This window comes from Ursus americanus, chromosome 21 (assembly GCF_024610735.1).
Source record: "Ursus americanus isolate L20-20 chromosome 21, mUrsAme1.1.p, whole genome shotgun sequence".
NCBI lineage: Eukaryota > Metazoa > Chordata > Mammalia > Carnivora > Ursidae > Ursus > Ursus americanus.
The window spans coordinates 44,447,583-44,466,372 of NC_142147.1; the positions used below are offsets into that span (position 1 = coordinate 44,447,583).

An 18,790-nucleotide genomic window follows, 5' to 3' on the forward strand; every position below is an offset into this window, starting at 1 on the left:
CCTGGGGCAAGTGATTCAACCTCTCTGAACCACTATGGTGGGCTTTATATATCCTCAGGATAGCCAGGTCCCATGCTTCACACATAGCTGGAACTCATCCAGCCTGAGTGTCCTCTTCCAACTTTTGTGCTGGCCAGCAGGGGCTGAGGGAGCAGGAGCATGGTAGTGGACATGCTGGGGCTAACTTCCCTCCCTTGCCCTCGTCCCTCAGTGTGCACCCAGCTGCTGGTGTCCCGACCAGACGAGGAGAACATCACCAGTTACCTCCAGCTCATTGAAAAGTGCCTGACTCATGAGGTGAGGCTTTCCCTGGGGTCCCAAGAAGGGAAAGGCTGCCCCCATCACTCTCAGCAGCTACATTCCTCGTGTGGCCCTCAGGGCCCTGCCCAGCAGGCACCCACCCAACGTCTCCAGCCCTCATCTCACCAGTGTTGGCTCTAGCAGCTGCCGTGAGCTCTCCTTCTCAGAGCCTTACTACATATTCCTTCTCTGGGGAGCCAGATTCCCCTCCCTTTTGCTGGTCCCTCAGCGCTCAGTTCAAATGAATACACTCAGGGACGCCTTCACTGGCTCCTCATAGCAGATCAGGCTTCTCGCGCCTCCTGGGCTTCTCCCTCGCAGTGCTCATCACAATTCAGGTGGCATGTGATCTTCTCCCCAGCTGAGCTGCGAGCTCTTTGTGCACAGCTTACTTCTGCATCCCAGCATTGCCTGGCACAGAGCAGGCAGGCAGTACATATTTGAGTGGATGAATAGAAGGCAGTTCTGAAAGCACACCCTCCCTGCTTCATGCTCCCAATTCTAGGCGTTCACGGAGACGCAGAAGAAACGGCTGCTGTCCTGGAAACAGCAAGTGCTAAAGCTCCTCCGGACCTTCCCGCGCAAAGCTGCACTAGAGATGCAGAACTACCGGCAGCAGAAAGGGTAAGCGGGTGGCCAGGCCGTGGGCACTTCCTTCCCAGGCCCCTGATGGTGAACAGGTAGTGTTCAGTGGGCCGATCGCGTTCTGGGCTGCAAATTAGTTGTCCCATTCAGTCCCTGGCTGACCTTCCACAAGTCACCCAGTGAAGACTTGCCCAAAAGAAGATCAGGGTGTTCTTACCACTAGAACAGAGTACCGAGCTGGCAGAAGCAACACCTGTCCCTTTGCCTGTCCCCTGTTCTCCTTCCCTGTGTGCAGGGGGCTGTGAAGTTCCTTTACTCCCCAAACACTAAATATCACACTTGAGAATTCAAGTTAGGAGAACTGCTGTAAGTGGATATGAGGAAACCTTTGTCTGCTCCTGTCTCCGTCTTGGGGGTACCTTGGAGCAGGAGTACAGTGTGTGATGCAAGGACTTGGGCTGGGAATCCTTGTTTAGAGCAGGTCTGTGTTCTGTCCTTCCCATGGAGATTATGGCGGGGGTTGGTGAGGAAGGGGCGGACAGAGGGGCCCCAACCACCTCAACTGACACCCTGCCTTTACTCTCTCACAGCTGGGCGTTTGGCTCCAACTCACTTCCCATAGCTGGCTCTGTGGGGATGGGGGTGGCCCGGCGGACCCAGCGGCAGTTCCCCATGCCTCCCCGGGCCCTCCCACCCGGCAGGATGGGCCTTCTGAGCCCTTCAGGCATTGGGGGCATCTCCCCCCGACATGCCCTCACTAGCCCCAGCCTTGGGGGCCAGGGCCGACAGGTGAGCCAGCGGGAAGCAGAGGGCCTGGCGTTTCTGGGATTGGGGTGGTGGTGCCTGGGCTGTGCATGTCCATGTGTTTGCACATGGCTCAGAGGGGAGAGGCTCCTTTGCCAGCTCCACTGAGCCTGGGCTTGGGCCTCGGCCTCTTCCCCTTCCCGCTCAGCTCACCACTTTTCTCTTTTCCCGTGCCCTATGCAGAACCTGTGGTTTGCCAACCCCGGAGGCAGCAACAGCATGCCCAGCCAGAGCCGCAGCTCTGTGCAGCGCACCCACTCCCTCCCGGTCCATTCATCGCCCCAGGCCATTCTCATGTTCCCTCCAGGTAAGCTGCCTCCACCCTTGGGCTCCGCCTCAGCAACACCATTAGGTGGCCCTTCTCTCAGTCCCATTCCCCCTGTCCTCTCCTACCTCCCACCACTCTGCACCCATCTTCCCACATCCTGAGTTTTCTTATACCCCTCCACTCCCCCACTTCAGTTTTCTTTCTCAGATCCTGCCTTCTTTCTGTCTTCTCTCTCTCCTACTCCCGGCCCTACCTCTCCACACCTCTCCCTCCCTGTGTTCACAGTCCTAGTGTCCCTGTTGGTCTCTGTTACCATCTCCTTAGAGGGTCATTAAATACTCAGTTTGGAAGGGCTGGAGGGGATGAGACAGTTGAAGCATCGAGGTTTCTATGGAGGGGAGTCCTGCCTGTCAGTCCCCTGGGATTCTTCCAGGCAGGAACCAGCTGACTTCAATTCTTAGATCAGCTTCTGAATTCAAGTTAGGAGACCCTAAAGGGTCTGTGAGGTGAGACTGCTGTTTTCCCTCTGCTCACAGACCAGTCTAGAGATGAGAGATCAGAATGAGGGTGAAGTGGGCAAAAGTGAGGTTAGAGAAACTCTAGCCCTGCGTTTCTCGTCGAGTGGGGGTGTCCCCTGCCCTGGGCCCCGGAGGCTACAGAGGCAGAGACAGCTGGTCTGGGAAGGGCTGCCTCTGGAGAGATCTTCGATTTGCGGGTGATGGGGCACCTGGCTAGCTCATCAGTAGAGCATGAAACTCTTGGTCTCAGGGTTATGAGTTCAACCCCCATGTTGGAGGTAGAGTTTTACTTAAAAAAACATTTTTTTAAAAATGAGATTTGCAGGTGACCGAAGCGCTTCATGACATAAACTACCAAATCAGTCGGTTTCTTAACTTAATGAGCTTATGGGAACTGCCATCTGGCAGAGGCAGAGGACCCTGTCCATTGTGTTCATCCTAGCATAGAGCTTGGCACGTGGTAAGCATCTGTAACTGATGTACATGCCTGGATGGATGAACTGCACGAGCTAGAAAATGGAACAGTTCTTTGGTGTGCTGTGTGCTGGACTGTGTATCCAACGGCTTTCCACACCGTCAAATCAGATCCTCCCAGCTGCATACATGAGGGCGCTGGTGTTATTCCCATCATATCAGTCATGAATCTGAGACTCAGGTGACTTGCCCAAGGTCAAAAAAATATTTGCTAAGAAGAGGCAGTTAGGTGTCCTGACATGGCCTGAGCTCAGAGTTCATTGGGGATGTGATGACAGGTGAGGCTGGAGGTGGGAGCAAGGTCTTCTGAACTCAGGTAGAAAGCTCAGGCTTCCTCCCCGTAGCCGTGAGGAGCCAAGGAGGGGTTTTAAGCAGTGTGCGGTGGGGTCAGGTCTGCACAGGGAAGTGGGCTGTTTCCCAGATACCAGAACAAGAGGCCCTTTAGAGATGGTTTGAGGACAAGCCCCATGGAGGCTGTCCTGATTTGCCCTGTCTGCTGGGCCTGCCCAGGTGACATCCTGCCCAGAGGAGCAAGTCCAAGTGGGGATGGGAAGGGTTCTAATTAAGCTTCTGCACCAAGTACAGAGCAGGTCATCAGTCAAGGAGTACAGGCTGCCCAGTGCCTGGGGCTGATGCCCCCGACTGTGCCTAAGGCAGCATGCAGTGTGTGGCCTCCAGGAAGCTCCCTCAGCTTCCCGTCACTCCCTCGGCCTGCTGGTCAGGCTTTCTGTTCATTGCTAAGCCTCTGCCCTTGCCATTGTTGCCTCTGCCTGCTCTGTGACACACCCAGGCCTGTCTGTGTCCTTCATCCCTGCCCAGTCATACTTCCCATCGGGGTATGTGCCACATCTTACGTCTTACATGCAGTCTCTCTGTCTCTTGCCTCTCCCTCCCTCCCTCCTTTTCCTCTTATCCCTTTCAGCCCCTCCCCCACACCAGCCCATCCAGTCCTTTGTCTCCCAGGTTCTGCTTCTGCACTTGGTTCAGCCCTCGCTTCTGTTCTTTCTCCCCCTCAGACTGCCCGGTCCCTGGGCCTGACCTGGAGATCAATCCCACTCTGGAGTCTCTGTGTCTGAGCATGACAGAACACGCCTTGGGTGGTGAGCATTTCCTCTTTCCCTGACCCAGCTCCCACCTACCCAGCAGCGTCTCCGCCTCTGAACTGAGCAACTCAGAGCATCCTGAGGGGTCCCTAGGGGAGGCCAGCCTCCAGGGAGGGCCTGACTGGGATGACAGGCTACCCAAGCGCCTTTTCTTGGGCCTCCCGCCAGTTCCTGATCTTCCTCCCTTCCTCCCTTTCTTACCACAGATGGGACAGACAAAACCTCCACCATCTGACGGGACCCACAGCCCAGCGCACCCATAGGCTCCCTGGGCGGCGGGCGGGGGCCAACCCCCAACGGGCTTCTCCGCGACAGCGAGAGGGTGGGCTGGCTCAGCTATACATTCTAGTATTTTTCTACTCTCTCACCCTTTTAACTTTTGTTTAACATTGGCACACGCCTTGCTCACTCCCAGGCCCGTCGAGGGATCTCTGCTGAGGCTCAGGGAGGGAGGGGGCAGCCAGGATAAAGGGGGCAGGGACCGGCCAGCCTGACTGCCCCCCCTTCCCTCCCTCATCCCCCACCTGGCCCCGTCCCACCCCTGCCTCCTCCAGACTGCCAGCCACCTGCCCCTCCTAAGGGAGCAGCTTCCCCCTATCTTGTGGGGCCGGCTCAGAACCATCTGACATTTGGGGAGAGAGAAGCGGGGTTGATAACCTGCTCTCCTGGATGTTATTTGAGAGGAGCTAAGGAGAAGGTGGTGGATGAGGAGAGGAGCCTCTCTCTCTCTCCTTGCCACCTTCTTCTTCCCCATTCCCATCATTCCCCAAGGACAGGAGCCACCCTCCTTTCACTCACCTCCTTTTTGCCCTGTTTACCAGAGGTTCTCTACAATTAATTTCTTAGGCCTATTTAAGATGCATATTTATATAGTTCTTAACGGTTTTTCTCTCTGATCATTCCCTCTCATTTTTAGAATCCCCAGGCCTCTCTCTGAGCCAAGAAAGTGGCAGGGGGAGCCTGAATTTTATGAGGGGAGAGGGCAGAGCCCGCTCCTCCAGACCCCCTAGCCCTTCCCCACTTCCCCCCAGTCCTGGCTCCCCAGATGCAGAGGTTGAAGGCCGGGAGCCAGGGCAGCCAGTGAGGTCAGGAAGTCTGTTGCCTTAACATCCCCTTCCCGCAACCAACACACACCCTTGTCCACTCCCAGGTCTGGTTGCTGAAAGACTTGGGGTTAAGGAATAAGGGAACGGGGATTGTTTGGTTTTTGGTTTCTTTCCCCTCCCCTCTTTTCTTTCATCCTTCCCCACCCCCCATTCTGTCATGACCTCACTTAAGTGGAACACTAGATCATAACCCAGAGATTTGTCCCAGCTGTGGAGTCATACAGACCCTCTGGTCTCTGTTCCTGCTGAGGGGTTGTGCTGGGGCCCAGGTGGAGGGAGGGGACTTGGGGGTTCAGGCTGTGGGGAAGCCAGGGTCCCCTATTTCAACCCCTCTTCCCACTCAACCCCCCCACCCCCCACTGGGACATTCTCAAGCTTTTCACACCGAAAAGGAAAAAAAATGTTATTTTTAGATACATTTTATGAATAACTTTTGTTATGAATATGGCTGGTAACCATTGTGTATGTTATTAAAGATACAAAATGTTGGGAAAAAACAAAAAACCAAAAAAAAAAAAAAAATTTTAAAACCACCGCCCTCCCTGCACTCAGCCCATTCCCCAGACCTTCTTGCCTCTGCCCTCCTGGTCTGGACCTCCCTCAGCTCTGAGCCCAGGGAGGGGGAGGAAGCCAGGGGGTGGGGTGGCCCTGGGGATCTGCTAAGGTTCCCACCTCCTCTCCCAGTGCCGGGCTGGGTGGGGTGTCAGGTTTATTTATGTACCTCTTGCACACTCATCAACCTATGCAAGTCCCCCACCCCGGCCCCTCCATGTTTCTGTGCCTTTGCTCATTCCCCTCAAACTCCCAGGGCTTCTCCAGTCCCCCTCTCCCAATAGCCCCGGGAAGTGGGATGGACAGGGGCCACCTCGTTTGGATTCAGCAGGGTGTCCCTCTTACAGGACCCTCACCACCTCCCAGCCAGTCCTGTCTTCACTACCCATCAGGGTGAGCTGGCTCTGCCTGGCATTGGGACGTGGTGAGGGACACCCCCCCACACACATATACAATGGGAGGCAAGAGCTGCCCCCCTCCCCCCACCTGACAGCAGAGTGTGCAGGACGCAGGCGGCCCCACTCTGATGGGCAGGACCCTGACCCTCTTCTGCCCCAGCCCCTCCCCAGCCCCCTTCCCCCCACCATGATTTCACCCTCCCTCCTATCCCCAGCCCCACTGGCAGAATCAGCTTTGAGTAACTGTACAGTTTTTCTCGCTGTTGGAGAAGACTTACTTGTTGGAGTTTCACTTGTTTAATGGTCTGGGCTTATTTTGGAAAAAAAAAAAAAAACAAACAAAAACAAAAAAAGAATTCTGAACTTTGTTATGCTACACTTCATGGAAAACCTAACAGCCTCAAACTGAGGCCATTGAGCTCCTGGGATGGGGGGAAGGAGAGGTATAAGCAGAATGAGACCATAGGGCTGGGAAGGGACATAAACGGAAAAAAGTCAGCTTTATTAACAGCAAGGCTTGGAGGAGAGGGGGGAAACGAACAAAGCGAAGGGCTCACAAATAGACCACTCGCAAAGTGCCTTCCTGCGCGTAATAATTGCATTATAATCATGTCTGCACCAACCTGAAGGACCTGGGACTCAGTCACTGTCACTGTCAGCTTCACTGGAATCAGAAGCTGCAGCTTCACTGCCATCCTCCTGGGCAGAGTGCTCACTGCCACTGGGGAAGGGACTGGCACTGCGGCTCCGGCTCCGCTGGCCACCCGCATCACTGCCACTGTCCGAATCATTGTCACTGCCACGGGCCTGGCCTCTGTCCTCATCATCAGAATCTGCGTCGTCTTCTGAATCCGCATCACTGCCAAAGATCTCCTCTTTGTCCCGAGCAGCCCGGGCCTCATCCTCGCTGCTCTCATCCTCGCCGCTACCACTCTTGTCACTCGCCTCATCCCTGTCACCCTCTTCACGTTCACTCTCGCTGCCTGATCGCTCATCCTCGCTGCCTTCTTTCTCACTGCTGCTGCCTTTCTCTCGCTCCTCATCTGTAAGGGAGCCGGGAGAAGTGAGACCCAGTTTCCCACCCTTCCAGGGCTCCTGGGGTTTGGCCTGTCCAGCTTTACCTGAGCCCCCAGCTTCTTTCTCTTCTGTCTCCATCTCTTCTTCCTCTTCCTCCTCGGGTTCGTGGTTCTCCAGCTGGGCCTTCCGTGCCTCCTAGAAGCAGCAGGGTTGAGAGGAAGTAGGGTGTTCTGTCAGGCTTCTGTCTTTCTCCTCACCCACCCCCACTCTCTCCCAGGTGCCCTAGGCCAGTGATGTTTGTTACCTGGGCTTCTAATTCCTTCTCGTTCATGTCCCGGTGTTTGACCACAAGCAGGGCATTGGTACCAGACTGAACCCCAGCCTTTGCCCGGCGTTTACTCAGGCGGACCCTGCAGTGGGCAAGTTGGTGGGGAGGGGTGTGTAGAAGATGCATTTAAAGACTGTACTGGGGGATCCAGCCTGACTTGGTTCTTACTTCCTGACCAAAGCTTAGTCCAGAACAGACCAGAATAAATGCAGGTTGAATGAAGGAGACTAAACTCAGAGGTTGGATAAGGGAAAGGGAAAGATAATAGCTCCATGAGTCTCCTGTATTTATAAGTGTATGTATACACACACACACACACACAATCATCTTACATATATACATAAGAGATTTTAAGGTGAATTAGTTAGCAACACTTAAAAGCACAGAATCTAGATCACACAATCATCTTACATATATACATAAGAGATTTTAAGGTGAATTAGTTAGCAACACTTAAAAGCACAGAATCTAGATCATTGGCTTTTGGAAAATGTTAATCTGTGGCTCCACTGAGACTTTTTCTTCCCATAACATAGCAACAATAGGTTGGAGTCCTTTGCTGGGCTAGGTCATGGTGCCCCTTGGAGGTTGTCAAGAGCTCCAGGTCACCCAGAGCCCACCAGCCCACTGCGTTACCTTTTACATGGGATCAGAGTTTGTGACCTCTGCTTTAAACAAACTCAGGGTCACACTTTCTTTCCCATCCCTTACATTACACCAAGGTAAACTTCTAGGAGTAAACTTCCAGCTCTCAGGGGAAAGTTTGTGGGGGTCACCTTTTTTAACTCGGGTATCCAAGATATCGTTTAAAACATTTATGCTAATTTGATGTATTGCTCCGTATTTTGCCCATGTTGACTTTCACATGAAGTCTCTTACTACATCAGAGGGAACTTGGCTATCTACCCTACAAAAAAGCTCAATCTCGAGATTTTTTTCCTGCGTTCACATGTTAGAACCACGTCCAGCTCACATACTCAAGCAAGCTTCTGCTACTCTTGTTTGAAACGCAAGAGACCAGTCCTTACGTACAAATGACCTCCAAGGTAGTTCCTGCATACCCCAGGATCAGGGTTCTAAAGCACAGGCCCAGGCTAATCTGAGGTGGTAGTGTACCAAGTACCTGGTCTCCAATTCATTGTAGTAAACCCCATCACCCTCCCGGAAGATGAAGAAGTAGTTCTCCTCGTAGCCCTTGCTAGCTTTGTTCTTCACGTTCCAGTTGTACTCCCGAGCAATCTTGTAGTCATACCTGATGAGGATGAGGGGAACAAGGTCAGCAGCCCCATTTCTCTCTTAAGGAGAAAAGGGAGACCCAGTTCTCCGTTCCCAAAACGTTAACGCCGACCCACGCACACATCATCTGGTGCATAGTCCATCTCCTCCTCCTGGTCCCGCTTTCGTTTCTTCAGTGTCTCCTCCACAGGCAGGAAATAGGCCACAAACTGGTTCCCTTCCTCATCCATCATGCCTCTGGATGGGAGAAGAGGAGGAAGAGTGAAGAGTGAGGACAAAGGGGCAATGAGGAACAGGCCAAGGTGGGCAGTGGGGCCACTCACTTACCTGATCATGGCCTGGGACATCATCTCCAAAGCAGCTGCGCCACTCGTGTCCTTGGGGGCTGGGTCTGAGTCAAAAATTACCTGAGCACATGGGTTGATCCACATCTAGGGGCAAGAGCACTTGGATTAGACTGGGACAAGCAGAGGTGGCAAGCTATCCCTTGCTACTTCCTGCCCTGGCTCTGACCTTAAAGTCTGGGAAGACGGGCATGACCTCCACCGGTGTCACTCGAGGCTTGCTGTAATGCTGGGAGATCTGATGGGGGCAAAAACAGGGTGGGTGAGGAGGATGTGGAGCTCTGGAACTACACCTTGGTCTGCCCCCAAACCCCATCCCATCCCAATCCCTCAATTAACCGATTTCTGGGCATCCTCAAAAGTTTTCTCAATGGCTGTGATCTGGCTATCCCTGTCTTTGTATATTTCTTCCTCCGTGAACTGCTGCTTCACAGAAACCCCAATCCTAGGAGTAAAGAGAAAGGCCTTTAGGGGTCACTGGACACACCTGAAATCTCCACTTTCCCTCCCTACCCACCACAACTTACTTGACCTCAGGCTTCTCATTGGAGATGCCATAACGATTGAACTCAGTGGAGATGTACTCAGTCTTCCTCATCCACGGCACCACCTTCGCGTGCTGCTGGGATCTGGGGGTAGAGTATTAGGCACCTGGGACCCACCACCCTCCTCCCATCATAGATCCCCCCCCCCATCTCCAGTTCCCACTCAGCACACTCTCACCTCTTGGAGCTTGTGGGGGCCTGAATCTCCTCTTCCAAAAGCTTCTCATCAGCTGGATCTAGGAGTACTAGAGGAGAACAAGGGGCAGGAGGGCTATGAGGGCTGTGAGGGAGGGCCTGGCCTTTGCTGGCCTAGAGCAAGCCCTACCTCCCTTTCCACATACCGTTGGGGTCGATGCGGTAGGTATCCGGGTTGATGAGGTCAATGGTGACCCCCAGGTCTGGCTCAGTGAGGAGGTCATGTTTGTGCTGTTTTTCCAAAGAAGTCGCTTTGTACTGGACGAACCTGGATGGGGAAACGTACCCATTACGGTTTCCTGATTCCAACTTTACACCTCATATTCCTGCTTCCCAGAGGCTAACCTTTTCCAGGGAGGAACTCAAAATGGGAGTGTCCCCCATGTTGGAGTCAGAAGACTGGCTCTTCAGTGGGAAAAGATTTAGACGCTGCTTGTTTCATTCATCAACAAATATTTATGGAGTACCTACTACCGTATTATTAAGTACTGTTCTAGGCCCCAAGAAGAGATAAGTCAACAAGAGAAGCAATCCTTGCCCTCAAGGAACTCATGATCTAAGCGAGATGTTTTGCCCTCAGTCTCACCTGTTCTGGTCAAAGGGGTAGGTGATGAATTTGGGGTCGAAGGGGATGTCAGGGAGACTGTTGCAGTACTTCACTCGGCAGACCACTCCAGACCTGGGAATACAGTGGCTCAAAACCCAGCCCCTGCTGCCCCACCTCTGCTTCCAGCCCCCACTTGCCCACCCCTGCTGGGAAAACCCAATGGGGCTCACCTCTCAGGCAGAGTCCGGTGAGAATTGGGCCTGGTAGGTAAGAGAGACATTGACAGAAAGATGGAGAAAACAGGATTGACAGAAGAATAAAGGGGGTTTCTCCAAGTTTTTAAAATAGGTAAGGAGGGGGTGACAAATGGTAATCTCTTTGGGAGCAGTGCTCCAAGTACTTTAACGGAAGGATGTCAAGGATTCAACTCCTTGTAGAGAAAGTGTCTCCAAACGCTCTCATGAATGAATCCAACTGCTCAATCCCTTGTGGAGGGGACGTCTTCAAGTGCTTTAATAGAACTACATGCTCAACTGCTTTTAGCAAAGGGGTTCTCCAAACGCTTGACTGGAGTAATAAACGCACAATCCCTTCTAGATAGTCTCCCAAGAGCTCAATCCCTGAACTCCATGGCAGGGAGGTGGGGGCAACACCCCATCCCTGAAGAAACCCACCCCTGCCTGTCAAAAGTGAGCGCTCCGTGACGTCACGGCGTTCGCGGCGAGGGTTTGACATCACTGGCGGACTTGGGGTGCTGGTGACGTCGTAGGAAGACACCCGCACCCAACCCCCCGCCTCGCCGAAACCTGGATAGACCTAGAGGGAAGCGGTACAGCCAGGTGGAGTGGCGCCTACCTGTGGCCATCCTCCCGCTGGGCCTGAGTCTGGATGGTGGGCGCCATGGCGACAAGGCGAAGGAAGCCCGGACGGGGTCCTTGCTGAGCCGCGGGGAGACGCGGAGGGGTGTACCGATGTCGGCGGACGCCTAATCCGAGGGAGGGCTCGGGTTGGCGCCGCTCTCTGCCGAGGTGGGGTCGGAATGAGGTGGGCTGGTGAAGAGTTCCAGTGGAGACTCAGCTAAACGCGCAGGCAGCGCCAAAGACGGACTCGCAGCTCCGGCTCCACCAACTGCCGCCAAGACGCTGAGGACCCGACAGGTCGCCTCAGGCCACGAGGCCTTCTGGGAAATAGAGTCCGGATTAGCCCCACACCCGGATTGGCAAACGGCTGGGTAAAGGGCGGAGCGAGGGAGGAAAAGCCTCTTGTGATTGGCGAATCAGTATCTCAGTCTGGACGTCTTATTTGAGAGTCAAGTGCGGGAGGCGGTTATTCTTTCCTCCCATTGGCTGTGTTGTTTGGGAGGCAGAGCTAACTAGCAAGCGGGGCTTGGAGACGTAGACGCTAGAAAGAAACCAGGAGAGACGCTCTTGTGGCGCACTTCCGGCGCGCTAAGCTCAGAAAGATGGCTTCGTCCCAGCAGCAGGCTGCGGCTGCTTCATCTGCTGCGGGTGTGTCGGGTCCGGGTTCGTCTGGTGGCCCGGGTCCGCAACAGCAGCCGCAACCACCAGCACAGCTGGTGGGGCCTGCCCAGAGCGGGCTTTTGCAGCAACAGCAACAGGATTTCGATCCGGTGCAGCGTTATAAGATGCTCATCCCACAGTTGAAGGAGAGTCTACAGGTGATTGGCCGAGAGCTGCGAGAAGCTAGCGGGGTTTGGTTCTCTGACTCCAAGGGGGAGGGCAGAGGGGCTCTTTAATCTGGGAGAGAGCAAAGGAGCGTTAGGCAGGAAAGCAGAATGACATTTGGTCCTCTTGATGAGGCCAAAGCGAAGCTCTGCAGATTGGTAGTGTGAGCGGGATCAGCACGTATGTTGGGCCTGGGACTGGCCGGAGCTAGAGTGGGAGGGAGTTTAAAGGAAAACAAAGCTCCGGTTGTTAAAGCCTGAGGAAAGGACTGGCCTGTACAGAGATTCTGTCTGTGATTGGTGGGTGAGGGAGAACTGTAAGATCTGTTGGAGAGATTACTGGGAGAACCCTAGGTGAGACCGGGCCTTTGGGAAAATACGGCTGCTACTCTGGATTTCCAAGTGAAGAGGGGGCTTGAAATTGAATAGATTTTTTTTTTTTTAAGATTTTCTTTATTTCAGAGAGAGCGAGCAAGCATGGGGGGGCGGGGGAAGGGCAGAGGGAAAAGCAGACTCCCCACCGAGCAGGGAGCGCGGCGCGGGCCCCATCCCAGGACCCTGAGATCATGACCCAAGCCAAAGGCAGACGGTCAATCGACTGAGCCTCTCAGGCGCTTGGAAATTGAATAGATCTTAAGGAAGAGTGTAGATCTACCAAAAGTGTCCCATCTCTTTTTCTATTTCCTGCATTTTTTTTTAAACTAGACCCTGATGAAGGTTGCAGCCCAGAACTTGATTCAGAACACTAATATTGACAACGGACAGTGAGTATAGTCCCCTTTCCCTGGTCTTAGAAACTCATACCCAGATCCCCACCCACCTATCCCCCTTCCTTCTGTTTTCGAGCCCCACTCCTTAGCAACCTGCCTTGCTCTTTTGCCTCTCCTAAAACAGTCCCTTATGCCCTGCCTTGGGGCTTCTGGGCCTAAACTTGGTTTCCTGATGGATATTTGGTTGGGTAGACACTGAAGTCCCAGAGATTGGAAATCTATTCTTCAGTGACCTTCTTCTTCTGGGCTATAGAAAGAGCAGTGATGGACCCATACAGCGCTTTGACAAGTGTCTGGAGGAATTCTACGCACTCTGTGACCAGCTGGAGCTCTGCCTGGTAAGGGACCTCCTAGACACTGGGTGACCACAGTCCTGCTTCAGTCCCCAGGTCTTTAGAAACCCTCAGTCAGTCAACCCACACTAGGCACCTCCTAGGGGCCACACTTGTGCTTCAGCTGATGCTGGGGACATAGTGTTGCTCTGATCCTTGCCTTCACTAAGCTTCCAGTTCACTGGGGTCACATACATCCCCAAACAGTGACAGCTCAGAGTGGTCAGGGCTGTGATCAGAAAAGCCCAGGCCACAGAAGTCAGGGCTATGAAGGGGGAGGCACCAGGGGAGGGGCCAGGATTAAAATGAGGGAAGTTCAGGGGATTGTGGAAGCCCAGAGAAGGCACCTGACTCTGCCTAGGTTGGGGCAGGGAGAGGGGAGGGTGGTTCAGGGAGGTGTACTGGTAGAGAGCGCATCTGAGCTGAGGCTGGAGCAAAAATGGAAGAGGAGCAGGAGTTTCGAGGAGGGCGGGTGGTTAAGAGCACAAGCTCTGGAATCTGAATGGACCACCAGTCTCTACCCGTGAGCTTCGGGTTTCTCCTTTGAGAAATGGATTTTGGGGAAAGACAGCAAGATCATATATGTAAAAATCGTAACATGGTACTAAGCACGTGGCAAATGTTTCCTGTAGTGACATCATCATTTTAAACTGGGGTTTGAAGGAAAAGTCAGAATTTGAGAAGCCTGGTGTGGTGGTAAAAAGGTGTTCCAACTAGGGGCGCCTGGATGGATCATTCATTAAGCATCTGCCTTCGGCTCAGGGCATGATCCCAGGGTCCTGGGATCGAGCCCCACATCGGGCTCCATGCTCCGCTGGGAGCCTGCTTCTTCCTCTCCCACTCGCCTTGCTTGTGTTCCCTCTCTCGCTTGCTGTCTCTCTCTCTCTGTCAAATAAATAAATAAAATCTTAAAAAAGAAAGAGAGAGATGAGAGAGAGAAAGAAGGAAAGAAAAAAAAGAAAGAGGTGTTCCAACCAGAAGGAACAGCTTCTACTTTAATTTCCCCTTAGGAATGTCATGAAATTCAGTTTAGCTGAGGTGTAGTAGGCATTAGGGCTTGTTGGAATTTTTTTTTTTAAGATTTCTTATTTATTTACTTGAGAGAGAGAGCACGCATGCACATGCAGGGGCGGGGTGGGGGGGCAGAGGGAGAGAGAGAACAAGCTCCCCGTTGAGCGAGGAGTCTGACTCGGGGCTCAATCCCAGGACCCCAGGATCATGACCCGAGCCAAAGGCAGACGCTTAACCGACCGAGCCACCCAGGCGCCCCGGGGTTTGTTGAATTTTGAATATAGCCCCGAGGGTGCTGGCGAGCCATGAAGGGGTTTAAGCAGGGAAGAACATGGACCTGCTGGCTTTTTTAGGAAAATACCTCTGGCTGCCAAGTGAAGGATGGGTTAGAGGAGCTAAGAGTGGAGGCTGGGAGCCCAAGGAGGCAACCATGACAGGATTCAGGTGGGCTAGGCTGGGTCCTGAGGAAGTGGGGAAGAGCAGATGGGAAAGCTACTCAGAAGGCTCTAGCACAGGCCATGGGGCTGCCCTGGACTGTGGGAGGAGCCATCTCCAGGATGAGGCCCCCGGCTCTAGTTGGAATGGCAGTGCCCTTCCTGAGACAGGGATCTAGGAAGAGGAACAGTTGGGTGGGGAGGGTAGGAGAGCTCTGGAATTTCAGGGGAGACTGGGGAACACAGGTGTGGTGGTGTCACTGCAGAAGTGGAAACTGAGCGGTGCATGTGGGTGGGAAAGCCCTGAGAGGGCATGAGAACGAGAGGAGCTGGGACCTGGGAATTGCCCCACTTAGGGCTTGGGCAGAGTAAGCAGTCACTAGACAGAGCAGCCAGAGGAGGAAAACCAGGAGCAGGTGTTCTCAGAGAAGCCACTGTCAGTGTCAAGGCCAGAGTTAGGACAGTCCCAGCCAGTAATGGCAGCTGCCATTCATTCAGTGACATGCTAGGACCTGTGGCTGTTCTCACCATCCTTGCCTGACGAGGTAGCAAAGGCAGTTATCAAACCCATTTGTTTTCAAAGGAGGAAACAGAGAGAAGCAGCTGCATGCCTCAGGGTCACCCAAGCAAGTGGTTGGCAGGGCCAAGCTCTGACTCGAAGCCCCAGGGAGTCCAGAGGCCAAGCAGGCTACCCCGGGGCTTGCCCTTGGGGTAGGGCGGGGAGCACCGGGAGTGACACTGATGCCGCACCTTGCCTGCCTGTCCACAGCGCCTGGCACATGAGTGCCTGTCCCAGAGTTGCGACAGCGCCAAGCACTCTCCAACTCTGGTGCCCACGGCCACCAAACCAGACGCAGTGCAGCCTGACAGCCTCCCCTACCCGCAGTACCTGGCAGTCATCAAAGCCCAGATTGCCTGTGCCAAGGACATTCACACCGCTCTGCTGGACTGCGCCAACAAGGTCACGGGCAAGACGCCTGCACCACCTACAGGCCCTGGGGGCACCCTGTGAGCTGGCAGGGCTGGGAGTGGGGCAGGCAGCGGCCTGGGGGGGGAGGGGGGAAGCGGACAGGGAGGGAATGAAGAGTGACCCTCAAAGCAGCCTTGTCTCTGCCTTTTCTTCCCGCCTGAGCCCTGTGGCCGGAGCCGGCAGGGGGCAGCAGAGGCCATCCGGGAGCGTGCAGGGCGGGGCCTGGCCTCTCCTGGCAGCCTGCTCTCCTCCTGCCTAGCCCAGGATGCACTTTGGACTGCCTGTTGATGACCTCTTCCAGGGGCTCTCCCCCAACGCGGCCTGGGCAAAGAGCCCTGACCTGCCTCTCTCCTTCAGTCCTTCCTGATTTTGTCTGTTGGGGGGTGGTCTCTCCGTGTTTGCTCCTTTTTCTAGCTGTCTCTCTGTGTGTTTCTAAGGCATGGGTCTGTTGTCTGTCTCTCATTTGGTCTCTTTTTGTCCCTGTCTCTCAGCCTCTGTGGTCCTATCTCCCTGTGTCTGACCATTTCTATCTTAGTCCCCTTTTGCTCTCTTCGGCCCCCCGTTCCTAGCTGGGACTCTATTCTGAAAGGGGCCAGATTCTGGGATCCAGACCCCTAGCTTATCTGGGGCGAGGGGAAGGAGTTGCAGATCTAGGGTCCACAGCCAAGTCTAGGGATCCCTAGGACCTCCCATGTCAGCCCAGCCCCCAGGTCCTCAGCCCAGGAAAGGGGAAGTGAAGGGGTTTTAGGCCCTGACCTCAGCGTGCCTGGTCTGAGAGCAACTCACTCCCCCACCCGAACCCGGAGCCTGCGTCAGCAGCGCTCGAACGAGGGGCATTGTGCAATCCGTGGTGAAGTCTAGCCCAGCTGGATGCCTGGGTCCCTGTATTTTTAGCCCCAAAGGAGAAGTGAAAAGGCCCCAGCAGGGGTGAATCATCAGTCCTGGGGAAGAACCCAGGCGCCTGGGCCCCAGCTCCGGGAAGCAGGCCTTGGGGAGGGGGCTTCAGGGAAGGAGTGGCCCACCAGGCTCCCCTTTTCCCTGAGAGTGAGCTCGGGAGCTCAGCCATGGCTTTCAGGCCTGGGCAAGTGCAAGGCGGAGCTACCAGCGCAGGCCCAGCTGTTCGGGTGTGAAAGGCCCGAGTGAGTCAGCCTGGTTGTGGTACTGCCCCACCCAACACCTTCTGTGCCCTGGTTCCCATCTTGCCGCCCAGAGGCGTCCCGTCCTGGACCCCACATCTGTGAGGAAAGCCTGGGACTGTGGAGACCTGTGATTGACCCAGAGCTCAGGTCCCCACACTGGAGTCCTGGGAAATGGCCAGCTCCTCTGTGTGTGTGTGTGTTGTGTGTGTGTGCGCACATCCCAGGTAGTTCCTTTCTTGAAGTGCCAGGCATGTAGGGCAGGCGCCCAGGAAAGGCAGCAGACCTCTTGGGCACTAATTGAAGATGCAGTCCATGGGAACAAATTTAACACAAATGCAAGATACGGAGTTGGAGAATTATGTTACTTTGTTAAAAAACAACAACAACACACAAATATTAAAGTTTGAGAGCTTAGGTTGGGTAGTGGTCCATGGGTATTCATTATTATTAGGGTCTGTAAATAGATGTTACATGTATTATTCGTTAAATAGATGGTAAGATTTATCTTGGGGGGGGGGGAGTCCTTGACAGAGGTCACAAAGGCCTTGCTGAGAAGGTGGTACTGGAGCAGACTTGAAGGAGATGGAGTAGGCTTGTGGGTATTTGGAGAAAGTGTCCCAGGGAGACCAGCAGCAAGTGCAAAGGTCCTGAGGCAGGAATGTGCTGATGTGCTTAGGGACAATGTGGAGGCCTGGACCATAGCACAGGGGCAGGGGTAGAAGTTAACGCAGGTCATGAGGACCTTAGTGGAGATTTTCACTAGGTTATTAGACCCAGATGGAGATTCTACAGCCTACAGATTATACAGTTGTATGCACAACCACACACTCCAGGCAAATGTGTACATGAGAAGCACAGCCTCATAGGGCACAAAAGACCATGGGGACACAGGCGCACATGGCCCCCCTCTTCCCCAGCACAGAACAGTATAACCCTCCGTCCTACAATCATGGTGTCCCCAGGTTCTGCGGCCCAGTGACAGTCCCACAAACAGACTCTAAAGGAACAATCCAACCACATGAACATACAAACAACTCTCTAATCACCACTTAACCCACTATCTTTCACCCCATCGCAGACTTTGCCCATCACAGGCTGACTCAGCCCTACCCTCAGCTCAACATTATCGAAAGCAGCCTTAGCTGGGGATGGAGAATGCTTCTCAGGTACAAGTGTGTGCGTGTGTGGCTCGGTTCGGCCCATGGAGGGCGAACAGTGACCAGCCTCCCTTCCCATCATGTGCGTTGTAGACGTCAGGAACCGAAGTTCACCAGTTTCACTGCCTTGTGACTGGGCCTCAGAGGAACCTCACCCAGATTCTGGCCTCCCGTGTGCTCAGCCTCTCCCCAAATAAGGACACAGACACTTCGAAACACTTTTGGCTACATACGCAGCCACAGGGACTGTGCACACGGCCACAGCTACCTCCAGTCACACATGCTCACACACAGCTTCCAAGTCCGGGGTGCACACGGGCTCCGGCCAGAAGGCACGGGCAGCCACGCGACCCTCAAGGAGTTGCTCCGTCCCTCCGGATCCCACAGTGCTGCGCGTTCCGCAGATGTGCACGTAGGTCTGTAAGTCCCACGTTCTTGTGAACGCCAGCTCGAGCAGTTGCAGTTGGGTACACACTCCCATCCCCAGGGCTGGCTAAAGTAAACAGTGGAGTCAACCACAGGCGCAGGTGGTTTCACACATTTATTCACACAGCCGTGGCAGGCGGCACTGGAAGGCCACAGCCCTCACACAGGAAATGGGGCGCGCACCCTCATGTCCCACACCTACTTCCCCCAATTCTGCACCCAGCCACGCCGAGGCACACACGTTCGCACCTACAGTACACACACACACTGCCACACGACGCAGGCCACGGTCCGCCCCCCCGGCCTGCCCACGCAGTTGCACACTCGGCCGCGCCCGCTCGCGCCCAGGCACGCCAGGCGCGCACACGTGCCGCGAGTACACGCTCCCCTGCTCGCCCGCGCACTCGCCCCGACTCTCACACCCCCGCGTTTCCCGTCCCCGCTTGTTTTTCTGGAAACTCTGCTCTCTGTTCCCCTCCCCCTAGGCCGGAAGTGCTCGCCGTATTTTTAGCCGCTCTGGTTTCCGCCCCTTTCCTCCTCGCTCTGC

General features: G+C 54.5%; 3 protein-coding genes across 4 annotated transcripts in view; 2 read left to right on the forward strand and 1 right to left on the reverse strand.

Annotated features, from left to right (window-relative positions):
• The window catches only part of SAMD4B (sterile alpha motif domain containing 4B), a 37,637-nt gene extending 31,237 nt beyond the window's left edge, over positions 1–6,400 (forward strand). For both annotated transcript variants that reach the window (XM_045785607.2, XM_045785603.2), the window contains 6 exons: positions 212–297; positions 806–924; positions 1,476–1,674; positions 1,873–1,996; positions 3,966–4,049; positions 4,259–6,400. In XM_045785607.2, the coding sequence (XP_045641563.1) occupies positions 212–297; positions 806–924; positions 1,476–1,674; positions 1,873–1,996; positions 3,966–4,049; positions 4,259–4,287 (641 nt within the window). In that variant the 3' untranslated portion in view covers positions 4,288–6,400. The remainder of the gene's footprint in view (positions 1–211; positions 298–805; positions 925–1,475; positions 1,675–1,872; positions 1,997–3,965; positions 4,050–4,258) is intronic.
• Positions 6,401–6,589: 189 nt separating this feature from the next.
• On the reverse strand, positions 6,590–11,497 carry PAF1 (PAF1 component of Paf1/RNA polymerase II complex). Its single transcript, XM_045785614.2, has 14 exons — positions 11,176–11,497; positions 10,551–10,580; positions 10,360–10,452; positions 9,920–10,041; positions 9,757–9,823; positions 9,561–9,662; positions 9,373–9,478; positions 9,203–9,271; positions 9,017–9,120; positions 8,810–8,926; positions 8,577–8,705; positions 7,430–7,535; positions 7,230–7,320; positions 6,590–7,151 (listed from the first exon to the last, which is right to left on the reverse strand). The coding sequence occupies exons 1-14, from the start codon at positions 11,220–11,222 to the stop codon at positions 6,748–6,750; spliced, it is 1,587 nt and encodes a 528-aa protein (XP_045641570.1). The 5' UTR covers positions 11,223–11,497; the 3' UTR covers positions 6,590–6,747.
• A 217-nt stretch (positions 11,498–11,714) lies between these two features.
• Positions 11,715–15,607, forward strand: MED29 (mediator complex subunit 29). The gene is made up of 4 exons (XM_045785621.2): positions 11,715–11,998; positions 12,710–12,768; positions 13,028–13,112; positions 15,321–15,607. Exons 1-4 carry the CDS (start codon positions 11,783–11,785, stop codon positions 15,561–15,563), a joined length of 603 nt encoding a protein of 200 aa, XP_045641577.1. The 5' UTR covers positions 11,715–11,782; the 3' UTR covers positions 15,564–15,607.
• Positions 15,608–18,790: the final 3,183 nt, after the last annotated feature.